Source organism: Macaca fascicularis, chromosome 7 (assembly GCF_037993035.2).
Source record: "Macaca fascicularis isolate 582-1 chromosome 7, T2T-MFA8v1.1".
Taxonomy (NCBI): Eukaryota; Metazoa; Chordata; class Mammalia; order Primates; family Cercopithecidae; genus Macaca; species Macaca fascicularis.
The window spans coordinates 129,608,802-129,624,512 of record NC_088381.1 but is presented as its reverse complement, the minus strand read 5'-3'; the positions used below and the strand labels follow the sequence as shown (position 1 = coordinate 129,624,512).

General features: G+C 41.7%; 1 protein-coding gene across 1 annotated transcript in view; it reads right to left on the bottom strand.

The window, feature by feature from the left end:
- SNAPC1 (small nuclear RNA activating complex polypeptide 1) overlaps window positions 1-15,711 on the bottom strand; it is a 33,538-nt gene that overhangs the window by 13,130 nt on the left and 4,697 nt on the right. Inside the window, exons 3-7 of the mRNA XM_065548878.2 lie at window positions 15,461-15,601; window positions 14,083-14,187; window positions 5,771-5,929; window positions 3,933-4,001; window positions 3,173-3,235 (exon numbers count right to left, since the gene is read on the bottom strand). Coding sequence (XP_065404950.1) covers window positions 3,173-3,235; window positions 3,933-4,001; window positions 5,771-5,929; window positions 14,083-14,187; window positions 15,461-15,601 — 537 coding nt within the window. The remainder of the gene's footprint in view (window positions 1-3,172; window positions 3,236-3,932; window positions 4,002-5,770; window positions 5,930-14,082; window positions 14,188-15,460; window positions 15,602-15,711) is intronic.

Genomic DNA, 15,711 nt, shown 5'->3' with positions numbered 1-15,711 from the left:
CATGGCTAATGAAATGTTATTTTGGAATTGTTTAACTATTAGGAAGGAAAGATTCTTTCTTGCCTTGGAAGCTAAAACTGGGAACACGCAAGGCTGAAGCTGTCAGGAAAATAGCACTTGACGGCAGTGAAAATGGAGGGCCAGTCTTAATGATATCTTTGTCTGAGACACAGATATCTTTAGCCAATCCTGGCTATGGATTTGTTTTGTTATATCAGTAGGTGAATTCCCTTACTTGCTTAAGCAAAGAATTTTTGGTTAATGTTGTATATGCAATACAGGTATTAACAATTCTTTTTTCTTTTCTTTTTTTTATTTTTATTTTTTATTTTTGAGATGGAGTCTTGCTCTGTAGCCCAGGATGGAGTGCGGTGGCACGATCTCAGCTCACTGCAACCTCCACCTCCTGCGTTCATGCCATTCTCCCGCCTCAGCCTCCCGAGTAGCTGGGACTACAGGCACCCACCACCATGCCTGGCTAATTTTTTCTATTTTTAGTAGAGACACGGTTTCACCGTGTTGGCCAGGATGGTCTCAAGCTCCTGACCTCGTGATCAGCCCACCTTGGCCTCCCAAAGTGCTGGGATTACAGGCCTGAGCCACCGCGTCCGACCAACAACTCTTAAAAAGCAACCACGTATAGTTGTCTCTCAGTATCCATGGAGGATTAGTTCCAGGACTTCCTTCGGATACCAAAATCCAGAGATGCTCAAATTCCTGATGTAAAATTGTGTAGTATTTGCATATAACCTATGCACTTCCCTCCCATATACTTTCAATCATCTCTAGATTACTTATAATACCTAATATTATGAAAGTGATTGTCATATTATTCAGGGAATATAACAGCAAGGAAAAAAGTGTGTCCATATTTGGTACAGATGCATTTTTTTGTTCAAATATTTTCAATCCACAATTGGTTGAATCCATAGACGCAGAAACCATAGATACACTACGGTAACCAAAACAGCATTGTACTGGTACAAAAACAGACACATAGACCAATGGAACAGGACAGAGAACTCAGAAATAAAGCCACACACCTACAACCACCTGATGTTTGACAAAGTTGATAACAAAAATTGACAAGTGAGACCTAATTAAACTACAGAGCTTCTGTAAAACAAAAGAAACAACAGAGTAAACAGACAACCTACAGAATGGGAGAAAATAGTCACAAACTTGGCATTCAATGAAGGTCTAATATTCAGAATCTATAAGAAAATTAAACAATTCAACAAACAAAAAAACCACCTCATTAAAAAATGGGCAAAGGGCTGGGCACAGTGGCTCCTAGCACTTTGGAAGGCTGAGGTGGGACTGAAAAAACAGGCAGGTGCATTGAAAATCTATAGAGAATAGTGTCTCATTCCTCAAACTCAGAGCTAGGCAACTGACTTTCTCCTATACAAAACAGAAGGCCTGCTGCTCTCTGAAGAGGCTAAACGAGAAAGGCTGTGGGCTCAAAGGAAACTGGTGTAGGTGAGGAAGGAGATGAGGACTCTTACTGAAAATAGAGGGGCTGAGTGAAACCTGCATAAGGAATGGTGAGCCTCATGTCTGATTCTCTCTGTAGGCTCCCAAAACACTGGCAGCTGGGCTTATTGCCCACCCTCCTCCCCTAGACAAGGAAGTGAAAGATTGTTCTTTAAATAACTAGATCCAAGACAAAGAAATCTAGAGGTTAGATAAGCTCTTGATCTCCTCTTGATCACCCTTAAATATGAAAAGACATCTGAGGATCTTCAATCATATTTTTTTTTTGAGATGGAGTCTCGCTCTGTCGCCCAGGCTGGAGTGCAGTGGCGCAATCTCGGCTCACTGCAAGCTCCGCCTCCCAGGTTCACACCATTCTCCTGTCTCAGCCTCCCCGAGTAGCTGGGACTACAGGCGCACGCCACGGCGCCCGGCTAATTTTTTGTATTTCCAGTAGAGACGGGGCTTCACTGAGTTAGCCAGGCTGGTCTTGATCTCCTGACCTCGTGATCCACCCGCCTCAGCCTCCCAAAGTGCTGGGATTACAGGTGTGAGCCACCGCGCCCAGCCTTCTTCAATCATTTAGCCAACAAAATGGGCCAGGTGCAGTGGCTCACGCCTGTAATCCCAGCACTTTGGGAGGCCGAGGCAGGTGGATCACCTGAGGTCGGGAGTTCAAGACCAGCCTGGCCAACATGGAGAAACCCCGTCTCTACTAAAAATACAAAATTAGCCAGGTGTGGTGGCACATGCCTGTGATCCCAGCTACTCAAGAGGCTGAGGCAGGAGACTCACTTGAACCTGGGAGGCAGAGGTTGCGGGGAGCCAAAATCGCACCATTGCACTCCAGCCTGGGCAATAAGAGCAAAACTCCATCTCAAAAAAAAAAAAAAAAAAGTCAACAAAGTGAAAGAGCTCAAACAAATAGAAAAAAAAGAACTCACAGGAAATGGGAGGAACCATCAAAAAAACTGTAGTTAATATCCTTAAAGAGAAAAAGTTATTGCATCCTGTGAAAAAGAAAAATACATTTAAAAAAAACAAAACAAGAAGCATTCAGAGAACAAAAAAAATTATTGGTAATGAAAAAATATCAGGGGAAATTTTTTTTAAATCAATATAATGGTTCAGAAGATAAAGCCTAAGAAATCTCCCTGAAAATAGAAAATGAGACAGAAACTAAAAATAGAAGAGAAAAATAAGAAAAGTTGAAGAAGAGAAAAGATGCAGCAAAGAACATTTGTATCGAAGAAACAATACAGAAACTTCTTCAGAACTGAAGGATATCAGATTAAAAGGAGGTCACCATGAGTGCCATGGGCAATAAACAAAAAAGATGTACACCAAGTTACATTATATGTACTAAATGAAATTTCAGAACTCCAGGGACAAAGCAAAACCCTAAAACCTTCCAAAATCAGGAATACTAGAAGCTGGAAGACAATAAAGGAAATGGCATCAAAATTCCAGGTAAATATTAGAAGAAACTGCTAAAAGAAAAGAAGTCGAAGATGTTGCCTCTCAAGGTTAGGAATACAAGGGTAGGAAGTGGCAGAGAAGGGGTCTGTTGTGCTATATAACCTCTCTAGCATTTGACTTTTAAAACTAAGTACATGTATCACTACTTTGATGAAAAATTGAAATATAATTTAAAAAGCAGTCAATTTCCAAATTACCTTATTAAAGAATAACTCACCTGAATGACAACTGAAAAGGCCTTTGATTTTATTTTCGCTAATGATTCTGCCCTTTCACATCTCTGGATGTAAAATAAGAAGGAAAAAAAAGTTAAAACACACAAACAATAGGTGAAAAAACTGAATACCCAAGTATTTATTATCAGAAATAAGATTTTAGACAGAAGGTAGGGTAAAAGAAACTAACATATATTGGGTACACACACATAAACATACATCATATTCTCTCACAGATGTAGCAGGTGCCATAATACTATCCCCGTAGTTACAGATCATTTTCATTCAGGATTCAAGGAGGACAATATGAATGAAAGCCTGGGTGATCAGGCAGAGCCTTGAACTGCCATTCCCTCCTCATCTGCCTATACTCAAAGATGGCTCCTTGTCTCATCCACTAAGATGGATGAAAACTCTGGAGGCAGGAAGCAGTATACCGTGTAATGGCTTAGGCTCCACACTGGTTGAAAGGCTGACAAGTCAGAAAAGATATATTACAAAAGCCTGATCCTGATCCTCTATTAACTGAGGGCACCTTCCATAGTCGAGCTTTCCTTTCCCTACGGAAAACTATTATCATCCTCTCTCCCAACCTACACTTGATGTGGCCTCCACAAGGCTTCCAGTAAATAACAAACTACCTTTTCACAAAACCATGATTCAGAATTTTCTCTTATATTTCTTATAATACTGACCATGGGTCACAATGCTTAGTATACAGAATCACAGCCACACATAATATGAATTGCAAAGTTTTCTGACCTCTGTTTCTTGTGAATTTCCTTCCATTTTTTCTTCTCCATCATTAATTTTTGATTTTAAGGATGGATTCTAAAAGAGCAAAAAAGATACATACACACACACACAAATTTACAATTCAATTAACTGCAAATCAATTTTAGAACAGTGAGAAATCATTACTTTTAATAAATGAAAAACTAAAAGATCATTCACATTATATACCACCTAACATTAAGATCACAGGTTTCAAAATGTTCTACAATTCATCAATAAAATGCTTAAATCCTCCTAATTAATATGGTAGTCTCTATGTGGTAGTAAGAAAACAGGCTTATTCTCCTTTCCTTCAGGTTTTCAGAGCTCGTAGTAATGCTCTTTGAAGAGAGTTTATCTATTAAAAGAGAATACTGGCTATGCATGGTGGCTAATCCTGTAATCCTAATACTCTGGGAGGCTGAGGTGGGAGGATCACTTAAGGCCAGGAGTTCCAAACCACCCTGGGCAACATAGCAAGACCCCATCTCTACAAAAAAATTTTAAATTTTGCTGGTTCTATCCCTGGCAACATAGCAAGACGCTGTCTCTACAAAAAATAAAAAAAATTAGCTGGGCATGGTGGCATATGTCTGCAAACCCAGCTACTCAGAAGGCTGAGGTGGGTGGATCACTTAAGCCTGGGAGGTCGAGGCTGTAGTGAGCTGTAGTCTTGCCACTGCATTCCAGCCAGGGTGACAGAGCAAGAAGACCCTGTCTATATACGTACATATAAAGAATACTAACAATTTTTTTACATTAAATGCCTAAGTCATTTGTGTAACCTATTTGTAGGACTTAAAGTATCCAAACATTGTAAAACTTGCTATCTCTCATTAAAATAAATGCAGAGGAATAAAGTTATTTTCTTCTTCCCAAGACTATCATCTTCTTATCAGTTTCCTTGTTTATCTTTTCTAAAATTAAGCTGTGAGCCAGGTTCCTTTATATAACAGAAAGTGAAAAAGTAGCAAGAAATCTTCCTGAAAGATGATATATAGATAACAGTATCTGTGTGACATCTGTGAAAACACCAGCACATTATCAAGACACACAGTAAGTAATCAGAAATTGCTTACTTTTTAAAAATTGTTTTCCTAGATTTACTAAAATAAGATGGAGTAATAGTTTCAAAAGTAAACTTCACAAGGCTAGCCTTTAGGTGTCCAGGGTAAAAAAGTTCCTCTAGCTGAAAAGGCTAATGTGAAACCATCAATACTTTTGGTTAAATAAACTAAGTTGAAGATCTGTGATGATAAACACAGAAGATCTGCAAAAAGATAAACCACACCAGGTAGACAATATGTAAACAGAGAAACACCTGCCCTATCGCAGTAGGAAAAGCCACCACTTAGGTCCCACTGTCTGCTGTCATGCAGCAAAGTGGAATCAGTATTACCAGTCTAGAATTTTAGGTGAGGTCCACAAGTACTTAAAAGTTGGTAATTAACTCAAAAATTTCAAACAATGTTAAAATCAACACTATGCCAAACAAAACACATCTGTGTGCAGGATTTAGCCCAAAGACCGAGTGTGCAACCCCTAGAAAAATGCCAAATTATAAAGACTGTAATAAATCTGTGGTGTAACAAGATTATTTACTCTTCTACCAAAAAAAGGAAAATACATATAAATTCCATCTGTAAGGTTAAATAACATCACATACCTAGTAAGTGGCAAAAGTGGAACTAGAAAAGCCAAGCCCTCTAAATCTTAGCTCCACAGGATTACAGCCTCTAACACTAGGCTGCCTCTCAACATTATCATCCATGGATAATCATTCGTGTATAGTAAAATGGTGAAGCACCAAACAAGTGATTGCATACCTTTCTGTCTTTGTGCCACTGCTGATGCTCCAAAACTATGTTCTTAATATTGTCAAAAAAATCATCCTTTATCAAACTGAGGGCTTTATCTGGCTTGGACTTATCAACCGAAATTACACGTTTCATGTTCTGATAATGATCATGAACATTCAGCATTTCCTAAAAGCAAAAAGATGAGTCCTTTATTTAACTTTTTGAGGAGAAACTAAAAGGCAAAACCAACACAAAATAGTCACCTTCCAAGGTGACTTCCAGTTGATAGGGAATAACATGCTACAGTATGTTGAAAATAACATAATCATGTAAACAAAATAGTGCAACTTCATTAACATAGAGGTATGGATTCCAGAGGTATGGATTTACTGACTTACCTCAACAAACATTAACTAAGATACACTTACAGGAAGACACTGGGGAAAGACGAATCAGTTAACATACAATTCCATTCTAGAATATCACAATTATTTGTAGCATGATGTATCATTAAATATTGCTACTGATAACTAAGATATTTTTATATCATATTGTCACATCAAGAATATTTATGGCCAGGTGCGGTGGCTCACGCCTGTAGTCCCAGAACTTTGGGAGGCCGAGGTGGGCGGATCACAAGGTCAGGAGATCGAGACCATCAGGGCTAACACGGTCAAACCCCATCTTTACTAAAAATACAAAAAATTGGCCGGGCGTGGTGGTGGGCGCCTGTAGTCCCAGTGACTCGGGATGCTGAGGCAGGAGAATGGGGTGAACCCAGGAGGAGGAGCTTGCAGTGAGCTAAGATCATGCCACCACACTCCAGCCTGGGTGACAGAGCAAGACTCCATCTCAAAAAAAAGAAAAGAATATTTACATAGTCCTTTATGCTCTGCTGGAAATTCCTATGTAATGACTCTCATCCCAACCTGCCACAGAAATCCCAAAACCTATGTGCCTGTTCCCATAAGTTTCACCATTACTTCAGCGATAAGATTCAGGATTAAAAGAAATAGAGGGTAGGCCGGGTGCGGTGGCTCACGCCTATAATCCCAGCACTTTGGGAGGCCAAGGCAGGAGGATCACGAGGTCAGGAGTTCAAGACCAGACTGGCCAACATGGTGAAATCCCATCTCTACTAAAAACACAAAAATTAGCCGGGTGTGGGGGTGGGCGCCTGTAATCCCAGCTACCTGGGAGGCTGAGGCAGGAGAACTGCTTGAACCTGGGAGGCGGAGGTTGCAGTGAGCCAAGATCGCACTGCCACTGCACTCCAGTGGGGGCAAGAGAGCAAGACTCCATCTCAAAACAAAAAAGAAAGAGGGTGATTTATGACACCATTTGTGGCATTATTTATTAGATCTTCTTCCTCCAAAAATCTCCAGCCAAATGGGCAGATCTGTGGGGTAAGGAAAAAGACAGCATACTACAGGTGGACTTCAGAAAACCTGGCATAGGGACTTGGCTCTAAGATCAGGAGAGAACTACTGACATTTCCATCACAGATGGACATTGCAACATCTGAGTCATCCCTAACTCAGAATACTCAATTCATTTCCAGATTTTGGTAGAATCAATACCTGTTCAAGAAATAAGACACTAGGCCAGGCACAGTGGCTCATGCCTGTAATCCCAGCACTTTAGGAGGCTGAGGAGGGCGGATCACCTGAGGTAAGGAGTTTGAGACCAGCCAGACCAACAAGGAGAAACCCCATCTCTACTAAAAATACAAAGTTAGCTGGGTGTGGTGGCACATGCCTGTAATCCCAGCTACTCAGGAGGCTGAGGCAGGAGAATCGCTTGAACCCAGGAGGCAGAGGTTGCGGTGAGCCAAGATCGTGCCATTGCACTCCAGCCTGGGCAACAAAAGTGAAACTCGTCTCTTAAAAAAAAAAAAAAAAAGAAATGAGAAACTGATCAATAGTGGTAAGTGCTCACATACACGGGATCTGCAATGGGAGAACAGTGTCCAGACATGGAGAGCCCCTAACTCTTTATAGTTTACATTGGCTGTGCTCTCATGATTTTTATTTCATGTGATATAGAAAGACCACCAGTCAGATCTAGTTTTTGAGTCTGAGCTCTGTCATTTGCTCAATGTATGACAATGGGGAAGTCCCTCAACCTAAGAATCACGTTCACGTTTCACATTTGTACAAAATGAACAAACCCACCATTGTTAATTATTAAACAAGCTTATTATACAGGTGAAAGTATTCTGTATAATGTAAAGCACTATACAAAATTAAAGAAGCCAGGCATGGTAGTGTGCACCCGTAGTCCCAGCTACTCAGAAGGCTGAGGCATGAGGACGGCCTGAGCCCAGGAATTCAAGGCCAACTCAGGCAACATAGCAAGACCCCCACTCTTGAAAAAAACAAAAAAGAAGAAAATTAAATAAGAAATAAAAGACAGTGCATGGACTATGGAGCCTTACAGACTTGGACATTCAAACCCAGTGTCTGTACCTTATTGTGCCTCACCTGATACAAACTACTTAACTTCTCTAAACCTCAGTTTCCTTATTTTAAAACTGGGGGCCAGGTGCAGAGGCTCATGCCTGTAATCCCAGCACTTTGGGAGGCTGAGGTAGGCAGATCACCTGAGGTCAGGAGTTCGAGACCAGCCTGGCCAACATGGTGAAACCCCATCTCTACTAAAAATACAAAAAATTAGCTGGGCATGGTGGCGGGTGCCTGTAGTCCAAGCTATTCGGGAGGCTGAGGCAGGAGAATCATTTGAACCTGGAAGGTGGGGAGGTGGAGGTTGCAGTGAGCCACGATCATGCCACTGCACTCCAACCTGGGCAATAAGAGGGAAACTCTGCTTTAAGAAAAAAAAAAAAAAAAAAAAGGCCAGGTGCAGTGGCTCATGCCTGTAATACCAGCACTTCAGGAGGCCGAGGCGGCCAGATCACCAGGCCAGGAGATCAAGACCATCCTGGCTAACGCAGTGAAACTCCGTCTCTACTAAAAAAAAAAAAATACAAAAAATTAGCCGGGCATGGTGGTAGGCACCTGTAGTCCCAGCTACTCAGGAGGCTAAGGCAGGAGAATGGCTTGAACCGGGAGGCAGAGCTTGCAGTGAGCCGAGATCGCGTTCCAGCCTGGGCGACAGAGAGAGACTCCATCTCAAAAAAAAAAAAAACTGGGGAAATACCACCTCCTCTGCAGGGTTACTATGACAGTTAGTAAGATAACACACGTAGAACATCTAGCATAGTTCCAGGCATTTGGTGAGTACTCAGCACACAATGTCCATTATTATAACTATATAAATGAAGAACAGAAATGAAATAATTTGCTCAAGGTCCTACTTACATAGCAGAGGGCTAGAAGTCAAATGTTTTGATTCAGTATCCTGTTCTCTTTTCATTTTATTATGCCTCCTTAACCACAAAACTAGAACAAGTGGCAGAATCATGACCAGAATTTGGATCTTCTGAAATGAAGACTTAACAGCAGTTGCAGGCAGTAAAAGGAAAATTTAAGAGTATTAAATTTAAGCATTATCAGTGAGAATGGATCACAGGCTATGCTAGGACAAAAGATACAGAGCCAGCAGAAGTATCAAGGGACAAGGCTCTCAAAGCAATTATGTCACAAGCCAGAGATCCAACAGAGCCAGGATAACTTCACAGACTATTCCATTCCTAAAAGCTTCCAGGTATAGGTATTTCATAGCCTGACCCTTCTGACACTCTTCTCTATTCACTCTAAAAGAGTAGACCTTTGTGCATCACCCCCAACTTAAAAGAGCTTAGAATGAAAAAGCACGTTGAAAAAGATATGGGCCGGGCGCGGTGGCTCAAGCCTGTAATCCCAGCACTTTGGGAGGCCGAGACGGGCGGATCACAAGGTCAGGAGATCGAGACCATCCTGGCTAACATGGTGAAACCCCGTCTCTACTAAAAATACAAAAAACTAGCCGGGCGAGGTGGCGGGCGCCTGTAGTCCCAGCTACTCGGGAGGCTGAGGCAGGAGAATGGCGTGAACCCGGGAGGCGGAGCTTGCAGTGAGCTGAGACCCGGCCACTGCACTCCAGCCTGGGCGACAGAGCGAGACTCCGTCTCAAAAAAAAAAAAAAAAAAAAAAAAAAAAAAAGAAAAGAAAAAGATATGTTGAAAAAAATTTACATTCTACCACCAAATTGGTCAATAGTCAGAAAAATTATAACCAGCCAAGCATGGGGGCTCATGCCTATAATCCCAACACTGTGGGGAGGCCAAGGTAGGAAGAGCAATCAAGCTCAGGAGTTCAAGACCAGCCTGGGCAACATAGCAAGACCTTGTCTCTACAAGAAAAATTTTTAAGATTAGCCAGCATGGGCCAGGTGCGGTGATTCACGTCTATTAACACCAGCACTTTGGGAGGCCAAGGTGGGTGGATCAAGAGGTGAGGAGTTCAAGACCAGCCTGGCCAAGATAATGAAACCCTGCCTCTACTAAAAATACAAAGATTAGCCCGGCGTGGTGGCACGCGCCTGTAATCCCAGGTATTCGGGAGGCTGACACAGGAGAATCGCTTGAACCTGGGTGGCAGTTGCAGTGAGCCAAGATCATACCACTGCACTCTAGCCTGGGCCACAGAGCAAGAGTCTGTCTCAAAAAAATTAATTAATTAATTAATTTAATTTAATTTAATTAGCCAGCATGATGGTGAGTGCCTGTAGTCCCAGCTACTCAGGAGGCTGAGGTGGGAGGATCACTTAAGCCCAGGAGATTAAGGGTGTAGTGAGCTACAATCGCACCACTGCACTCCAGCCGGGATGATAAAGCAAGATCCTGTCTCAAAAATTTTAAAAAAGAAATTATAACCAACTGGGTTCAAATCATCTTTTTCATTAGAATATTGATAAGAATGTCTTGCTGTTTGAAAATGCCCTGTGCCTCTCTCTTCATGATTCACATCAGCATTTCTCAGCTTTCTGGCATCCTGAAATCTTTCTTCCATTCTCCATAATTGCTAGTCCAAACATTTTCAACTCTCAGTTCCCTGACCCCGATGATGCTCTCTTACAGTTCAGGCAGTCAGGTCTGTTTGCCTTCTATTTCTCCTCTACACAAAGATTTATAAAAATCCATTCTCACCTTCTTTCCTCAAGTTTCAAAGGAAGAAGTACGCCTTCTGCTCAAGGCTACTCTCTCCACTGGATTCTCAATCACAGACACACCCACCTCCTCCATAGCAGGAACCCTGCTGCTACCTCTCCTGTATACAACCATTCCCTCTAACTAGCTCCTTACTTCAACTCTAAACATAAACATTATTTCTCTCCAATCTCTAAAACTTTACGACTCCCCTCTGCCAAAAAGACAAAATACAAATTCCTTCTATTATACAAAGTACTTTTATCTTATTTAGTTTTGTACATAAACTCTCTCCCACCTCTTTCTCGCTAAGCTGCTAAAGGGAAAAAAAAATCCTAGTTCTTGTTACACTTCACTCATTTGCTTGTCGAATGACAAATTTCCAACCCCAGTCCCACCTCAGACCAGTCCTTTGCTATCCACAAACAGGCACTGCAGCCATACAGAACTGAGTTTGAAGCTTAGCTCCATCACTTCCTAACCTAGTCTCTGTAACTCAGTTTCCTCAACTTTAAATCACAGATAAAACCCCCTGCTTTTAAAAATTCTTTTAAACACTTATTTTGCAGAAATGTTGAAGTAAAACAATCTACACAAAACATCTTCCCAGAGTTCCTGCATTATACTATGTCTTCAGATATTGAGGAATATTCAGTTCCTTGTAATACAGTAATCCTTAACCTTTTTGGGGGACATGAACACCTTTGAGAATCTGAGGATAGTTACAGTACCTCACCCTAAAAATGTATCCTTATGGGCTGGGCAGGGTGGCTCATGTCTGTTATCGCAGTACTTCGGGAGGCCAAGGCGGGCAGATCGCCTGAGCTCAGGAGTTCGAGACCACCCTGGGCAATATGGTGAAACCCCGTCTCTACTAAAATACAAAAAATTAGCCAAGTGTGGTGGCATGTACCCGTAGTCCCAGCTACTTGGGAGGCTGAGGCATGAGAATCGCTTGAGCCCTGGAGGCAGAGGTTGCAGGTTGCAATGAGACAAAATTGCGCCACTGCACTCCAACTTGGGCTACAGAGTGAGACTCTATCTCAGAAAGAAAGAAAAAAAAAAGGATCCATATGTATGACATCAATTTTTCATACAATGTGGTGGGGGAGAGGGCACATGGATGATCCCCAGGCCAGAGATTAAGAATCCTTGCTCAAAAATAAAGTCACTTTACAGAACAGACCCAGAGTGCTCTCAAAAATCAATTTGCTACCTGAATTACAAACAACCTGACAGGCTCATGCTATTGCAACATGGGGACAACCGGGCACAGTGGCTCACACTCGTAAATTCAGCACTTTAGGAGGCCAATGCAGGCAGATCGCTTGAGCCCAGGAGTTCAAGACCAGCCTGGTCAACACAGTGAAACCTCACTTCTACTAAAAATAGAAAAAATTAATTGGGCATGGTGGTGCATGCCTGTAACCCCAGCTACTCGGGGGGGCTGAGACACGAGAATCACTTGAAACTGGGAGGCAGAGGTTGCTGTGAGCCAAGATTGTGTCACTACATTCCAGCCTGGGCGACAGAGGAAGACCCTACGTAAGGGGGAAAAAAAAAAGAACATGGGGGCATCTAAACAAACATTTGAGTAAATCCAAGATCTGATCCCTCTCTTTCAATTGTAATACAAGAAAAGACTGAGTAGGGCTGGGGAAAAGGGGAATTAACATTTATTAAGGGTATACTGTGTGTAATATACCACACTCGGCACTAGTTTGGTATCACCTCATTTCAATTCTCACAACAACCGAATGAAATATTATAATCCTAATATTAATGAGGGAGATATTTAGGCTTAAAGAAAATTTAAAAGCATGACCAAAGTGTCCCCTTACCCCCTCGTCTCCTCTCTATATGTTCTTTTGAAATATCATTGATTTAGAAGCCTGTAACCCTGTACTGAGATTTTGTTTTAACCTCAAAGCAATGCTTTTCTACTCATGCTTAAAAAGATTTGTAACACTACTTATCCATGCATAAGATTTTTCTCAATATTGTATACTCAAACAAAATACCAAAATATATTATCAAAATAGATTCACTGTTTTCAATGGTGGGTTTTAAAATAAATGTTAAAACTCAGGAAGTAGGCCGGGCGCGGTGGCTCAAGCCTGTAATCCCAGCACTTTGGGAGGCCGAGACGGGCGGATCACGAGGTCAGGAGATCGAGACCATCCTGGCTAACACGGTGAAACCCCGTCTCTACTAAAAAATAAAAAATAAAAAAATAGCCGGGCAAGGTGGCGGGCGCCTGTAGTCCCAGCTACTCAGGAGGCTGAGGCAGGAGAATGGCGTAAACCCGGGAAGCGGAGCTTGCAGTGAGCTGAGATCTGGCCACTGCACTCCAGCCCAGGCGACAGAGCGATATTCCGTCTCAAAAAAAAAAAACTCAGGAAGTAGGCCAGGTGCTCATGCCTGTAATCCCAGCACTTTGGGAGACCGAGGTGGGCAGATCACTAGGTCAGGAGTTCGAGACCATCCTGGCTAACACAGTGAAACCCTGATTCTACCAAAAATACAAAAAATTAGCCGGGCGTGGTGGTGCACACCATTGTGCTCCAGCCTGGGTGACAGAGTGAGACTCCACTTAAAAAAAAAAAAAAAACCTCAGGAAATAAATGCATATTTTTTTTTGTTTTTTAAAACGGAATCTTGCTCTGTTGCCCAGACGGGAGTATAGCAGTGCTATCTCAGCTCACTGCAACCTCCACCTCCTGAGTTCAAGCAAGTCTCCTGCCTCAGCCTCCCCAGCAGCTGGGACTACAGGTGTGTGCCACCACACCCGGCTAATTTTTGTGTTTTTAGTAGAGACGGGATTTCACCACGTTGGCCAGGCTGGTCTCAAACTCCTGACCTCATGATCCACCCACCTCAGCCTCCCAAAGTGCTGAGATTACAGGTGTGAGCCACCACGCCTGGCCATGCGTATCGTTTTTTAGAAAAGTAAGTAAAGTCACTTTAAACTCTTGTTTTATGACCTAACTAACGGTAGTTTTAGTAACGGAATCCACATATCCTCAGTCCAAGTCCAGTCTTCTACATCTTTTTTTCTCATGCTATTTTAAGATTTGTAAGTCTTGATATATTTAGGCTATTTTATTTCTGATACTCTAGAGAAACAGCATCCTAGAGTGGTGAAAATCATTAGAAAAATCAGTGTCCAGTAGATGAAGGTATAACCTTGATATGTACTTGGCAATAAAACAGTTTTAAAAAAATTTCAAGAGCATAAAAGAAAATTTACCTCTAATACATCAGAAGTGATAAGCTTCATCACACGATCACTTGGGTCCTTAAATTCTTCTGTAACTTCAGCTCGGTGAATTTTTTTCTTCATCCTATATGACAGCTATGTGATAATACATGTCTTTTAAAATGAGTATCTTTTAAACAGTATTTTTAAAAGTATTGAAATATAAGCCAGCACTAAAAATAGTCTATTAAATAAACACAGATAAAACAAAAGCAGCTGTAAGGGTACATTTGTTAAACATCCACGTTCTAAAGACTATTAGACTTGTGAAGTATCCTTTCACATGCCATGCCACATGCCTACAAATTCAGGTAAGACAGAAATTACATAATTTGCCAGCTAATGGCAGAATCAGAACTAGTGCTCTTCAACCTAGTGTCTCAATTATCACAAGATTAAACAAAAACAAGTGTTATTAGAAGTTTCAACTTTTCACCAAAGAATTTTTAACAATTTTGTACGTCTTTCAGAAACCTCCTCTGATGTTTGAGACATGAGCAAATGCAGATGTCAAATCTAATTTCTTCTCAAAACAATTCGCTTAATATGTGGCATCCAGATATACTGCATTCAAAAGCAAAGTCTCCATTTTTGTTTGCAGAAAAAAAAGTAGTAATTAGAAAATACCATCTCCTATTTTAAAAAAGCTACAAGGCCGGGCACGGTGGCTCATGCCTATAATCGCAGCACTCTGGGAGGCTGAGGCGGGTGATCACCTGAGGTGAGGAGTTCAAGACCAGCCTGACCAACATGGTGAAACCCCATCTCAACAAAAAATACAAAAATCAACCAGGCATGGTGGCGGGCGCCTGTAGTCCCAGCTACTCAGGAGACTGAAACAGGAGAACTGCTTGAACCCCGGAGACGGAGGTTGCAGTGAGCCGAGATCGCGCCACTGCACTCCAGCCTGGACGACAGGGCAAGACTCTGTATCAAAAAGGCACACACATAAAAAAAAAGTTACAAGCCAGGCCGGGCGCTCCCAACACTTTGGGAGGCCGAGGTGAGTAGATCACGAGGTCAAGAGATCGAGACCATCGTGGCCAACATGGCGAAACCCCGTATCTACTAAAAATACAAAAATTAGCTGGGCTTGGTGGTGCGTGTCTGTAGTCCCAGCTATTTGGGAGGCTGAAGCAGGAGAATCGCTTGAACCCAGGAGGCAGAGGTTGCAATGACCCGAAATGGTGCCACCGCACTCCAGCCTGGGCGACAGAGTGAGACCCTGTCTCAAAAAAAAAAAAAAAAAAAGGCTAAAAGTCTTGAACACTATCAATACTCATTCCATTTTCTGGAGATTGAGAGGTTTTATGGACAATAAAGTATAATTGCTCATTTTGAAAAAAACAAATTATTTTAGGCAACATACCAATTTGGGCATTGCTGTAAAGTGAAATGCTCTGTCTAGTCGTAGCTTCCTAAAAATATAAGCAGCATCAAAATGCTGTGCATTTACTAAATCTTGCTGAAATTTTAAAACTTCATCCCAATCCTTCAGGGCAACTCTGATCTGCAACCAGGAAGAAAAAAAAAACGTTGTACTAAATGTAAACATATTTTCACAAACATATTATAATTTTAAAATACTGGCGTTTTATTTAAATCATATTTAATCACATA